This window comes from Tyto alba, unplaced genomic scaffold, assembly GCF_018691265.1.
Source record: "Tyto alba isolate M040663 unplaced genomic scaffold, T.alba_DEE_v4.0 Super-Scaffold_1000006, whole genome shotgun sequence".
NCBI lineage: Eukaryota > Metazoa > Chordata > Aves > Strigiformes > Tytonidae > Tyto > Tyto alba.
The window spans coordinates 2,310,874-2,325,293 of record NW_024881272.1 but is presented as its reverse complement, the minus strand read 5'-3'; the positions used below and the strand labels follow the sequence as shown (position 1 = coordinate 2,325,293).

The following is a 14,420-nucleotide window of genomic DNA, read 5'->3' as shown; positions in this document are numbered from 1 at the left end:
TTTTCCCATGGACCATCTTCATCAGCAAGCAAGGCTCCATGCTCAGGAAGCCAAGAGTCTCACTAGTGACGCCAGCCGAGCCTTATAGCATCTGCTTGAGCCATTCCTCTTGCAGACTGGAAAGATCAAGTTCACAGGCTGCAGCCTCGGGTGCCTGTGTTCCTCATTCTTGCCCTGAGAGAGGGGGCAAAGCACTTCTCATCTGCTCAGGGTCTCCCCTGCTTGTATCACTGCTGCCCCTGTGGATGAGCAGCAAGGAGGAGCATCTGGAAGGCCGGGTAAGACCCAGCCATTTCTCCATGCCATCAGGGATCTGGAGTTGGGGCGAGCAGCAAACCTCCCTAAACAACCCGTCTGGCTGACAGGTTGGCCTGTGTCCCATAGAAGAGGGGAGTCATCAGCTGCTGTCACTTGTCACTTTGTAGCACTGATTCTTGCCCAGTAGGCTGTGATTTCTGGTCCAAAATCCTCCCTGACAGCATTTGTTCTTCCTCTGTCACCAGGGCTCTGGACTGAGGGGAAGAGCTGCGGGTGGAAGGGGAGACTTCTCTCACTGCCAGCAGTAGCAAGCTTGCAGCTCCCCCTCTCCTGGGAATTCATGCTTTCTTCCTGCCATTGTGTTGCCTCAGCCATATCTTCCTTCTTGCCTGCATGGGAACTAGGCACACTGAGCTATATTCCTGCGTGCCACGTGCTTTGTTACATGCCATCTCTTTGCACCTCCCAGTTGCTTGTGGTCCCTAGGTACAAGATAAGTAGGAAGCTGGAAGGAAGTCTGCTCTGCCCCTCCACGAGTTTCCCAACCTTGGCAGAATCTCTCATGCTGCCAGCTGGTTCCTGATTTCCCTTGCCCATGATCAGCAGTGCTCTCCTCCCGTGCTGCAGTCCAGGAGCATTCCTGCCATCCGGCTCTTTGTGAAGCAGAAGGGACTGAGTAAATGACATACAGATACTGCACATCACTCTTGGGCCCAGAGAACCTAAGGGGTAACTTCACGGGTGGGATTATGGTACTGTTCCATTCTATGTTGAGTGTTTAAAAGTCATGTCTCAAAGTGCTTTATTAAAGTATTTTCCCATTCTCCTGCACATGTACTGCTAAAAGACTGCAGAATACCTTCCTGGCTTGTTAGAACTCTTGTGCACAGTTTTGGAAAAGCTCAGGTTTCTCCTCTGCTGTGAGGATCTCTGGATGGTGATCTGTTAATTGCAGAAGTCTGGTATGTTTGGCCAGTGATTGATGAATAATGTTTATTTACTACTTTTAAGTCTTTATCAGAATTGATGTGGTGATATGCTATTCTTCTCATCTATGCAGGTACCAGTGATAGCGATATTGGGTTCAGGAGGTGGATTTCGTGCCATGGTAGGGTTTGCTGGAGTCATGAAAGCACTTTATGAATCAGGAATTTTAGACTGTGTGACTTACATTGCTGGTCTCTCAGGATCCACCTGGTAAGGGTTTTTTCTTTGTTTTTTCTTCAGTTTTTCTTCAGGAAGTTAAAAAAAATGAATTCTCATGGGAGTTGACTTGTTTCTAAGGTTATAGTTCACAGCAGATTTTATGTGTACACTATCAGTACAAAAAAGACATACAGAGACAGCTGTCTTGCAGCACAGCGGATCAGTGGAGCAAGTCTGCTGGTGGAGGTGTTTCAGAATGCCTCGAAGGGTGAGGACAGCTCAGTCTCTAGGTGATCTTCCTAGGAGCTTTGATAGCAGGAATGGATGAAAAGAGGTGCTACACATATGCACCCACATTTCTGTATCAACAGCCAATACCATACATATTAGGACTGTGTAACTGGTTCTTTCATCTTGATAACCAAAAAATTAAGAATTCAGGCCATTGGTATAAATCCAAAATATTTTTTTTGTGTGTGTGTAGTTTTCTTTTCCTGATGAAATGGAAAAAAAAAAAAAAAATTCCTTGTGATTTGAAGATCAACCCAAAATGGATTGTATACTTTTGGGAGACTTTTCAAGAGATTCTCAAAATCATTTTAGACTCAGTAGTCCCCTCCTTAGTGGATTTACTGGGGATGCCTAGGACCTGTTCTCTGATTCTTTCTTAGCGAATGGAGATTCCAGCAAGTGCATTTCAACTCAGAGGAAAGAATACGGATACCCTGGCATGCTGCAGGGCGTCCTGCTATGGATTGCCTTGTTTCACTCCCGTTGTCCCTGTTTAATTTAGAAATGACATTATTTTGTAAAATAGCTTGTTAGTCAAATGGGCGTAAAGATCTTCAAAGATGGCTGAATTAGAATGTTCTAATCAGGTGCTTACGATGTCCTCCTGTCTGAACTAATGAATACTTCAGCCCATTAATGGAAATATCAACAGGAGAAAGTCAGAGCAAGGTCACTGCGTGAAACGCACTCTCTGGGCGTTATGAGCTCAGGGTTTTGTAGGCAGCAGCATGCTTTGAACCCCAGTATTACGTCTGCCTCAACCACTCTTCTGAATGAGAGGGTTTCTCTTCTCCCGACCCAGTGCTGTGAACCTGCAGCCTTTTTTCTTCTTGGCTTTTATAAAATTTGTCTCAAATTACACTTCTTACAAATGTTGAAGCTATTTGTTTTGACATTTCTTAAATGAAATGTTGTAACTTACTTAAATGCTGTGTCATTTTCATCAGCCAAAGACAGCTGACAAATTCAGTCCAAATTTCTTAACTGTTTGGGCTCCTTAACACTATATTTTGTTCATTCAGTGAAAAATTGCAGACTTTTTTTCCTCTAACTTTAAAACATGGTTTTAATGTCAATAGATTAGGTTGCAGTAGAGGATGTTACATCTTAAGAAAATTTTGAACTTTTCAAGGGAGTATCACAAATGTCAACAAAATACGTTTTTATCATAACTGTGCCAGTTTACATACTGGAGCTGCATCTGACTCCAGTTTAGGGCCACCTAGTACAAGAAGGGTGTTGACAAAATGGATTAATTCAATCAGAATACCACCGAGGCAATTAGGGGACTAGAGCACTTGAGGAAGTGAGGCAGCTGGATTTGTTTGTTAGCCTTGAGGAGTAGCCAAAGATAGTGGTGGTGGGAGATCTTACTGTTATCTTCAGCTACCTGATGAGTAGCTGTGAAGAAAACAGACTCTTTTTGGAGACACTCGGAGAAAGGACAAGGAGTAATGGCTGTAAGTTACATCAAGAGAAGTTTGGTTAGCTCTTAGGAATATTATTTTGCAGTGAGAGTGGTCAAGCACTGGAATGTATTGCTCCATCTTTACTTGACTAGTCTGGGTAAGGTGCAACCTCTCTCTGTCTGATTCAGCGAATACTTCATGTGAAAGCAGAACTTGACTGAACAAAGCCCTGAGCAACCTGATCTGACTTTTAAGTTGGCTCTGCATTGAGCAGGAGGTTGGAATAGACACCTTGATGTTCCTTCCAGTCTAAATTATAAAATTATAGGAATGTCTCATTTCTTCAAGAGTAAGGGAAAAAGACTTTTGCTGAAATAGCTGAATATAAATGAGCAGGGGATCTGCCTAGGGTGAGTTTTATCCCCTGCTTTAATTCTAAGGAAGCACATGAATTTTTTGTTCCGCACATTCTGAGAAAATACTCTAACCCCAAAGTTGTTAACTCTATTGAAATAGATAACGATCTGTTCTAGTCCGTGTGTTTTTTGTTTTTTTTTTTTTTCAATTATTCTTCACTTGTGTGAGGCTAACTTCCCCCCTCCCAGACTAGGTAGAAAGCTTTCAGAATGCCAGAATGTTTTGAAATGCCAGAAGTGTCTATGAACTAGAGTAAGTTTCTTGATCAGATTGGACTGTAAAAGGTTGGCCTTGCTGGAACCTGTTTTTTTTATCACTAGTGGTTGGTGGGACAGATTTATCACTGTCTGTTGAGTGATCTGGATATACTTCTGTCAAGTTTGTGAAAAGTGCAATATGTCATTTGGCTGGATGAAGAGCAACTGAATAGTGCAACATAGCATGAAAACTTTTCACTGTGTTTCTAGGGAATGGTGTGTAGCCCACCTTCTGAAAAGGTGTCAGGCAGCTGGCCAGGAGGTCCTTTTATGGGAAATCTTGGGTGTGAATACATAGTTGATCTAATGTAAACCTATAAAATCTGTATTAAAATAACAAAATTATCTGAACTGTTTCAGTCATATGTTGGAAACAATTGTAGTTCCACAAATTTGCTTGTGCTGTCTTGGTGATGTCACCTATTCAGACTTTCTTTGCTTGATGAATAAATGCATCTTTCTTTTCTTTTTTTCCATGCAGTTTATTACTTGGGAATAATGCTCTTTTTTTTTTTTTTTTTTTTTTTTTTTCCTGAAGGGTGGAGATTTCCTTTCCTGACAGGAGAGGCAGGTTTTTGCTTGTTCACTGAGATGCATGCCTAACCTTGGAGCAATGCATTTACCTCCCTGATTGTTTCTGTCATCTTGCTTCAACCTTCTACCGAATTCTTCATCCTGCATTTTCCTTTCTCTGCTCGCATGGAAGCTTGCTGCTGTGTTTGTTCCACCCCCAAGCTGACGTGCATGCTAAGCTTTAGAGACGGCGCAAGGACTAATGAATCAAGTTCTTACGTCATGCATGTGACAGGTCTCATTATGCTGTCAAGTAATTGCTGGGCAGTGATCTCAGGCCCAAGCTTACACAGTGTGTATCTCATTGCTGTGCAGAATTATGCCTGCAGTATGTGTACCTGAGCCAGCTAATTGAATAAATAATAGTGAAATGAGTGTCTTGTAGATTAGGGTGGCCTATCTTGAGTCTTCACCCATAGTATTACGTAAGCCAACCAAGTGCAAGCCACGGTTGTCTCCATGTGTGTCTAAACTTTGTTTTGAGTAAACAAAACTTCTGTTTCCAGAGTTGCTTGGTGACAAAATCAAGATTTGCCTGGTAGGCCTCTTCTGAGATAGGCCTCTTCTTCTTTCTTATCTTCTTCAACTATATCTCTACACAGGTTGTATTTATTGTGCTTCATCTTATTATGAAAACATCTAGATCCTGGAAAGCATGCTGTATACTAATACATTTTAGGAATTTTTGCATAGTGATAAGGAACTGGAAAGAGATGTACATCTTAGAGTGAAAGAACTGCATGTGTGTAATTATAGGACCTCCAGTCTGCCAAATTTAGGTACACTGTGACAACTTGAGAAACTCTTTTGCCAGTTTATGATGGTTCTGTCCATTATCCTTTAAACAGATAAATGAGAAACACTTTAATCTTTTACACCGTACATATTATGGAAATGTATGTTGAGTGTTTGATCGTGTGCTTACATTTAGAACAAATTGTTTAGCTTTCTATGCCTTGAGGAAAAGGAAATGACAATTTACTGTATAAATGATGAGTAAATTAATCTGATTTAATCAGTAATTGGATCAAATTATGAGTTTATTGTACATTTCAGGGAGCTCATATCGTACCAGGCTTTTTGATACTTACAGAGCTTATTTTCCACTGCAGGTACATGTCAACTTTGTATTCACACCCGGATTTTCCAGAAAAAGGACCAAAGGAGATTAATCAAGAATTGATGAACTCTGTGAGTCACAACCCACTTCTGCTGCTCACTCCTCAGAAAGTCAAACGCTACATCGAAGCACTGTGGAATAAGAAAAGCTCAGGGCAGCCTGTCACCTTCACAGATATCTTTGGAATGCTAATAGGTGAAACACTTATCCATAATGTGAGTTCATTTTATTTATGTTTATTAGAGTTGTGAAACTATTGCATGATAACTGCTGTTGCTCTTTTTTTTTAAATGACCTTGGTAACAATTACCAAAGCATGGTTAGCAATAGGAATATTTAAAGTTAAACCTGAACACTGGATGAGAAACTTGTGAAGCGCTTCCCTTGCTCTGAGACATGTTTCTGAACGGTACTCATTTCTTTAAGAACTAGGAAAATATCATGCATTCATGTACAGCAGAAATGTACTCAACCCCTGGGTACTTGCAGCAAGCTCTTAATCTTGTGCATTATCCATTAAAATTACTGTTCAAGCAATTTCAACAAAAAGTTATGAAGTGGCATAACTTCTTTATGCACATTTTGCTGTAAGAGAAGCAGCAATTGTTAAACAAAATACTCATTTCAAGGTGAAAGATCCACACCTCTATTTATTATTACCTGTTTTTCTGGGAAACAAGACAAGAGAAGGACTTCATTCTTTTGTGATTTATTATTAAAAAGTCCTGATTGACTGAATCAGGCACACAGACTTTAAGTTCAAATGAGTCACGTGAGCAGAATTTGGATTTGATCTTATGGTAAGATTGAAATGTGTTAATAGAATCACAGATGTGTTTTATACACTTGCATCTTTCATGAATATACATTACCATTAGGTTTTAAACACTAAAATACTGAAAAACAGGCAATACAGCTTTTAGTAACTGATATATAGGCTAAGTTTCTGATGATGAAGGGATGTTAATGATCGTGTGAGGTTGGTTAGAAGTCCCTGTTTACTAAGGAATTAAACAAATGCACAGATGTTCAGCTTAAATCTGAACCTGACACAATCAATGAATAATGGAAATAAGGCTCTTGGTTATTCACAGATAACACATTTAGTACTATTACATCATCATGACTTTCAGACTTTCTTGACTGCAGACTCCAGAATATTTTCTGGGGAAGATTCAGATCCTTGGTTAGCAAAAGTAAGCCCTTTAATAGTCCATTTGCTTTTCTTAGTTATCTTTGCTGACTTTTGAGAAACAGCACAGATTGAAAAACATTAAATGATCATGATTAGCACTTCTGCCTAGGAGGTTTTTCCTTGTTTCCAACTTTTACAGTAGCAGAGGGAAAGAATTTGCTTTGTCCAGAAATACTGTTTTCTTTTTGGTTGTGTTATTTTGGATTCTATAACACATACGTAATGTAATTTTCTTATTGTGTCTTCTCCCACTCCTTCCTTCCTGAATTGTGCAGTTAAAAGGCATTCAAGCAGATTACTTCCTTTTACAAATGCTTCCGTTCTGTTTTTCTTGGAAGTAACTGAGTTTTCCACATTTCCTTCTCCTTGACAATTTCAGAGAAATTAGCAGTCTCCCAAATATCAGTAGGTCTTTCTAGGATCTGTTTGGACGTAATGTCTTTCTTTTCATGCAGAGAATGGACACTACTTTGAGCAACATGAAGGAGAAAATCAATAACGCACAATGTGCTCTCCCTCTTTTTACATGTCTCCATGTCAAACCAGATGTCTCAGAGCTGATGTTTGCAGGTATGTTTCCTGTTTGTGTACGGAGTCACCTGTGAAGACAGAAGTTCTTAGCTGGCAAAACCCCCTATTTTTTAATAATTCTGAGAATAATTGTGTCCTGAAACTTGGTACACTTCGAAATTACTAGTTTTATCACAAGGATTAGGAAGGAATTTGCCATGATATGAAACATTCTTTGGGGCTTAACAAAATTTGCATTGTTGTGAACTGAGTACAGGGAGATTTTAATTTATAAAAAGACTAGGAAGTCACGATGTTGAAGCATATACCAAACAGGCACATCGTAAGGACTGCTCTGGTGAGTTTTAAAAGGTGATTGGAAAATGGACACGATTGTGTTCATCAGCTTCTGGGAATCTGGCAGTAGAGTCTGAAGACAAGAAGTTGGGCAGGTGGATATTTATTCGGTTGGTGCGGTATTTGCACCAAGGTTACAGGGCTGTGGAGAACAGACATCAAATGGGCGTATTTCTCATGGCGTGCCATGGAACTGAGCCTTTTCTGGGCTTTTAAGATGCATCTTTTCCTGTCCATGGAAAGACAAACAGATTGCATTGTAGGTCAAGGGCCTTTTATTTCTCTATCATTCTTGGGTTTAGAGACTTATTCTTAGACAATTTCATAACTGTACATTTTTTTTTTAATTTTTAATCTGAAAATAAGTCTAACACCAGAACAGCCTCTTTAGGCTTCTGTGAAATGTTAAGTGGTGGCCAAGTTTTTCTCTCTATATGTTAGCAAAAAAATTATTTCCTAACAGTTGAAAAGAATATTGCTTATCCATGAAGTAGCTAAGTACATTTCAGCAGCCAAGACAAAAGGAAAGCTGGTGGTGTTCCTCCAAGAGCAGAAAGCTGCTTAACATTAGTGTATCAAACAGGTAAAGGGAAATTTCTTCAGTCACACAAGATTATTTATCTTTCTAAGAACAGTGAAATTAGAGCTGAACAAACAAATCAGATATACTACCTCTTTTTTACTTCTTGCACGATGTAAAGTACTGTTGGTAACACAAAATGGGCTTTTGCCTGCCTTTATTCCGTAGGTTTTAGTCCCATCTAGTAGCCTCAGTTGAGAGTGGGTCCGATTGTGCCAGATACTGTACAGAGAACAGGATCTGTACATCTATATAGTTGTATATAAGTCTGAGAAGGGAAACACCAAGTAGCTTGCCCAAGGTTTGTGAGACATTGTATCCATATTTGCTAAGAAGATTCTGTGGAAAAGTTGCTGTCAAAACTTTGTTCATAAATACAAATTAGGTTGTAAATGAGGTTAATTTTTTCATGGGAGAGTGTTTACTTTCCTCCTTAGGAAACTGAAAACTTTTTTTTTTGAAAACAAAAGTAATTTGGTTTTTGATGAGCTTCTGTTTTCTGAAATATTTTAGTTGGGTTACTTCTTTACCGCTTTAAAAAAAATTATCTTCAGTTAATAATGGCCTTCTCTAAGCAAGACCAGAAGTGCCCAAATACTGGTCTAATTTCTCTAGCCTTACCCAACTGGTCTAAAAAAGGTATTGCCTCTGCCAGTGGATCTTTTACTTTTTTAGGGCTATCATATATAGCACTATATAGGATGCTAGATTTTGATCGTTTCTACTGTAAGGTTTTTTTTGACCTTTTAGAACTGAACAGCTATTCTTGCTGTGAAATATATAGTAAATTTTGAACAGAAATATTTATACTTTCTTATTTACTAGATTATAGATGTAGGTGAGGTCTTTCATGTTGTTTCAAGTTGAAATGCATTAATTATATCAGATAACATTCCTTCCAGCTGTGATGGTGCAAGATTTCATGCAGCTGCTAATAGCTTTCATGCCCCGGGCTCTCCATGTTTTCCCTACCAATAGCATTTCTGACCAGGTGGCGCCGGCCATACCCCAAACTGCAGTAATCATTTTAACTGAACATAATTACAGTGATTTAGTTAAAGACAGACTTTTTTTTTTTTTTTTTACATTACTATCGCTTCTTTCATGATAAGAAATTACCTGAAGATCCTGATAGCCAGTGTTAAAGAGGGGAGCGGAGTTTAATGTTTGGCTTTGGTATTGCATGCTTCCATCCCCTAACAGCCTTGTTCACCAGCTTTGCTGCTGCTGCAGTACCAGACCAGTCAGAATTTGGATTTGGGGGTTTTGCTCTTGGGAGTCATTATAGGAAACTTACTGTCTGCGAGAGGATGAGCGTGTGTGTTGCCCCGCAGCAGGGGGGCTGCTAACGATGGAGCTCGTTTGGGCGGCCGGGCTGCCTTGAGGTGTGGCTTCGTGGCTCTGGGGTCCCAGGCTCCAGGCTCCGGGGGGTCCTGCGGTCGGTGCTCGGTTAGCCTTCTTCATGGCACGTACTGGACTGGGTGTGGGGCTTTGGTCTGCCCCACATGCAGCAAGGCTGGACTGCAAAGTGAATCTGGTCTCAGTGTGTGAGTGCAGTGCATGCATATACATGCCCAGTCCTGAATCTGCTACATGCTTAATGTCGGCAAAATACACCTCTCTGTCTTCCCTCCTGAGGACAGGAAAAATCTGTTGCATCTTCAGCTGGTGTGAAGCAGTGATCTGACTTACATCAGGGCCACATCCAAAATGCAGTGAACAGAGCTGAGAGGTTTGACTTTACTACATTTTAGATTAAGCCACAGCCAGGAAACTAGCCCCGTTTACTGGGGTATAAACACTACGTGTTTCTCTTCATGTAGAGTTCTTGTCTCTATGATCATTCGAGTCGTGCTCATTTAAATGGCCACTGTCTCAGGTGGCTTCTGGAATGGCAGAAGCTAATGCTGAAGCCCTTTAATTTCAAGGCAGAAATCGTATTTCCCTAGGCAGGATACGTGATTTGAGAAATCATCTTCAGCTCAAATACAAAATGAAAGTGGACTATCACAGATTAAATTAATTCGAATTCTAAATTGAGTTTCACTGTCAACATGGGTCTGAACACATCTGCCAATTCCTGTTTATATATCTAAAAGGAAATACCATTAAATTCTTGGACTGGGTCTTCAAAGGAATTTCCTTCTACTCCAATAAATGTGAAGATCTGTGGGTGGTTTATTTGGAAAATAGGATGTTGTATTTGACTTAGCATAGATAAGCATTGCCCCATGAAATGAAACTCTCAGCAGTCATGATTAAGTCTTTCCTTTTCAGGACAAGTGGTTAACCTTATGCTTAATATTTCAACAGAAACACTCAATATCTTGAGGAGTGGATGGCATCCTATGACTTGTGGGGATTTTTCAAAGCTGTTTCTTTTGCCTTTCTGTTTCTGAATTATTTCTAATTTGTTTACAGAAACAGTCAAATCAATCACTACCGAAAACATATAAGATAAAATAGATGAAAGCGTGAAGTACTAAAAATGTAGGGTATTTTTTGCTTGTTATTGCTCCCTTTCTGAAATGAAATCTCTGATGTAAGCAACTCCACTGGTATCAAAGAAAATATTTCAAAATCAGCTAAAATCCATCTTCAAAAAAGGCATCATAGGATGTAAATCACTTCTGAAGTTTTCTGCTAAGATCAGAAAATGCATTTGAACATGTCATTCCATATTTTTATTGAGCTCACTATTCAATAAAATGGCATGTACTTTTAAAAATATGTTTGGCATTGTTTGTTATTGATTGTTATTAAATGTTTCTCAGCTGCGGCTCAGCATTGCCTTTTTATCTTGGATTTCACCAGAAACTTTAGGTTTTGGTGGAATCAAAATGCCTCTCCTAGAATATTTCACAACTTTTGTAATATTAAATAATTTTTCTGCCACTTTGTCACTGCCCTCCACATTTTTGGTAGGATCACAGTGAAGGAAAAGAAACTTGGAACTAAGACCCACAGTACATTTCATGTGACAGGGAATTGTATTGAAGCATGAGATTAAAACCAGATGTCATTTTGTTTTTCTCATTCATGATTGGTACTTTTATGCTTCTGTTTTTACAACCTCATATTTTTTCACCAAATTTTGTTGTGATAAGAGAATGAGAATTCCTTCTTGCTGAGACATTAGACTGTCCTTCATTTGAAATCAAAATTTTGACTTTTGAACCATTTAAGAGATATTCCTGTTGGTTATTTAGCTTCCCATTTAACTAAAATTTCTTTGCCTGGACAGAGGTTTAATTTGTTTGTGTGTTTTCATCATGTTTCTATTCAGGTTGAGATTGCTAACAAAGCACAATTTTGTTTCTTATTTTGCAGACTGGGTAGAATTTAGTCCCTATGAGATTGGTATGGCAAAGTATGGCACTTTTATGTCTCCTGATTTGTTTGGAAGCAAATTTTTTATGGGGACAGTGGTGAAGAAGTATAGTGAAAATCCCTTGCATTTCTTGATGGGTGAGTATGTGACAGAAAGAGACTTTAAAATGAAACTAATTTCAGTAGTTCGTGGATAAGGGCTTTTAAATGCAGTCACACAAAGCATGAGGCAAGAAGTAGAGATCTCAGTTTGTTGGAAGAGATCCATTTGAAAGGTTTCATAGACATGGATTGGCATTGCCTGTTTTTTGTTTCTGGTATGTACATCTGAGCTTATGATTTAGCATGTTCCAAAATCAGAGGTGTGTTCAGAGAGTAAGCAACTGCTTAAATAGTGCAGTATATGTTTTTTTTTTCTTCTACCAGTCCCCACTCATTGTTTACTTTTTCCCTTTCAGGTGTGTGGGGCAGTGCATTTTCTATATTATTTAACAGAGTGCTTGGCGTCTCCAATTCTCAGAATAAAGGTCCCACCATGGAAGAAGAATTAGGTAATATTAGTAACTAATCCTTCAACTATGCAGAACAATTACTAGCAAAATTCAGTGCACCCTCATTCGGTGGAAGGATGGCAGTCTGCTGGTAGTCATTTTAAGAATGTGGAATTCAAGTAACTTTGACTGCTGACATTTCTGGATGCTGATGAGGCTCTGGGGAGACCTTCGAGCGGCCTCCCAGGGATTAAAGGGGGAGTAGGAGAGGTGGGGAGGTGGGTCAGGGGGTGTGGGGGTAGGATGAGGGGTGACAGTTTTAAACTGAGAGAGGGGAGATTTAGGTGAGATCTAAGGCAGAAATTGTTCCCTGTGCGGGGGGTGAGGCTCTGGCCCAGGGTGCCCAGAGCAGCTGTGGCTGCCCCCTCCCTGGAAGGGTTCAAGGCCAGGTTGGACAGGGCTGGGAGCCCCCTGGGCTGGGGGAAGGGGGCCCTGCCCGGGGCAGGGGGGTTGGGACTGGGGGGGCTTTAAGGTCCCTTCCAACCCAAAACATTCAGTGATTCTGTGATTCTATCCAATTATTTGCATGAAGTTAAAAGAATCCAGCTCCCTTTTTTATGTTGTTATGCTAGTTTTTGAAGACCAGGAGCTGACAAATACTTGATAGTTACTTGTGTAGTCTCTTGATACTGAACTGTGTTGTTCAAGGGATTCATAAAGTAAAACCAAATTTCCAAATTTTACCATCTCTGGATTGTTAGGTTGCTCCATTCTAACCACATCACCTGTTGGTATCTGATCCTTCTCTTACTAATTTAATGATTTGGGTTTCATTCTTTGTGCATAAATGGCATAATGACTATAAGGAAATAATTGTAGCGTGGTTTGGATAGATTTCACTGTATTTTATTCAAGAATGCAGTTGATAATGAAAGGGGGTTTTACACTTTTTTTCCTATTCAGAAGTTCGCATTACAGAGAAATATATAACCAATAAATTGTACAAGATAGCCAGATTTTTCTGAAGAGCATGGAGAGAAAATGCAGATTGAATTGATTTTAACAAAGCAACAAAAAAAAGAAACCCAGGCCTGTCTCTGTCTCCTAATAGATGGTATTCAGCTGTTTGATAATGTACTTTTTTATGGATGGAAATGAGACCTGTGCCTCCAGGTTCTTATTTGTCATGCAGCTCATGAGTGTTAGCACCTACTAATGGAGGATCTCTGTCAATAAATTTGATAGTGGAGAAGTCTCTCTTACTGCTTTTTAAGATGTTGAGAGACAGAATGTTATTTCTTATCTGTGCCTCATTTCACATATAACTTAAAAAATATGCCTTGAAGTGGGATTGATTAGATGTGACTTGAACCACAATCTATTACCAGAGCTGAAGACGTCCCAATGAAACCTTGGTGCCACCAAAGTGAATGGCAAAATGCCAGTGAGCATCAGAAGAGCCGGTGTTGCACACAGCATGTGTAAATCACACCTAGAGCAGTAAATAATAAATTTTGCATAGGGGTTTCTTTAAAGAGAAGATTTCATGTCCAAAACTTGCATTTGCTGGTTTTGTTAGCTTCATCTTTTGGTCACTAATTTTAATTTTGATGTGTCTCCTGTGTCATTGCTCAAGAATTTGTACATGTTTGTCTTTGGTGGGTGTTTGTCCATTAGTGGTATTTGAGTAGTGATTGGGGACCCACTGAGTATAACAAAGAAAAAGTATTTAAGGAAAAATACGAGATGACTAAAGTCTTCTGGTTTTCTGGGGACTTTTAGTGTTGCATGTAAGTCTAAGAGGGCATAATCTTCTTTAGAAAAAAAGCAACAGTGCTGGTCATCTGTATCCAGTATTCATTATTAAAGGTAATAAAACTGTGGTTTTTTCCACTTGATATTACAGTGACTCTTCAGTCTTCTCTTTCAGTCAGTCATGCTTGTAGGAATTAGATTTAGACTTAAGCAAAAAGTTCAAAATGTAGTTGACATTGTTTGGATACTGCATTTGGTAGAAATTACAACATTTGTTGGAAATTACAGCCCAAAGCAGGGGTACGCCACCAGAGACCAACATCTATGTTATCCTTCCGTGAGAAAAAAAGTAAATGTTACTTTATTTTCATTTTTTAATGGAAAAAAAACAATCAGTTGATATTATGTTCAAGTTCATTAGGAAACAACCCTCATTCAGTTTATTTTAACTGGCTTCAAATGTCAGTTAGAGACAATTCCTAGCATACATTATACTAGAGAATAAAGGGGTTTAGTTTTCAAAAGTCTTCTCTTGGATACATTTGCATCACTGCACTTCAATCCCTGTCTCCACTCTGTAGGATACAAGCTTCCAAGATGAGGCTGCTTATAAAACATTGCAAATCTACTGTATTTCAAGAAAGGCTTCCCTACATAATTAGCAATAATAACGTTATCAGCTTGTGATCCATTCTCACATGAATTCACCTCCACTACAAACCTTACCCGAG

General features: G+C 39.4%; 1 protein-coding gene across 1 annotated transcript in view; it reads left to right on the top strand.

Moving 5' to 3' along the window:
* PLA2G4A (phospholipase A2 group IVA) overlaps positions 1-14,420 on the top strand; it is an 83,468-nt gene that overhangs the window by 55,161 nt on the left and 13,887 nt on the right. The window contains exons 8-12 of the mRNA XM_042785841.1: positions 1,319-1,455; positions 5,464-5,686; positions 7,122-7,236; positions 11,444-11,581; positions 11,902-11,994. Of these exons, the coding sequence (XP_042641775.1) occupies positions 1,319-1,455; positions 5,464-5,686; positions 7,122-7,236; positions 11,444-11,581; positions 11,902-11,994 (706 nt within the window). The remainder of the gene's footprint in view (positions 1-1,318; positions 1,456-5,463; positions 5,687-7,121; positions 7,237-11,443; positions 11,582-11,901; positions 11,995-14,420) is intronic.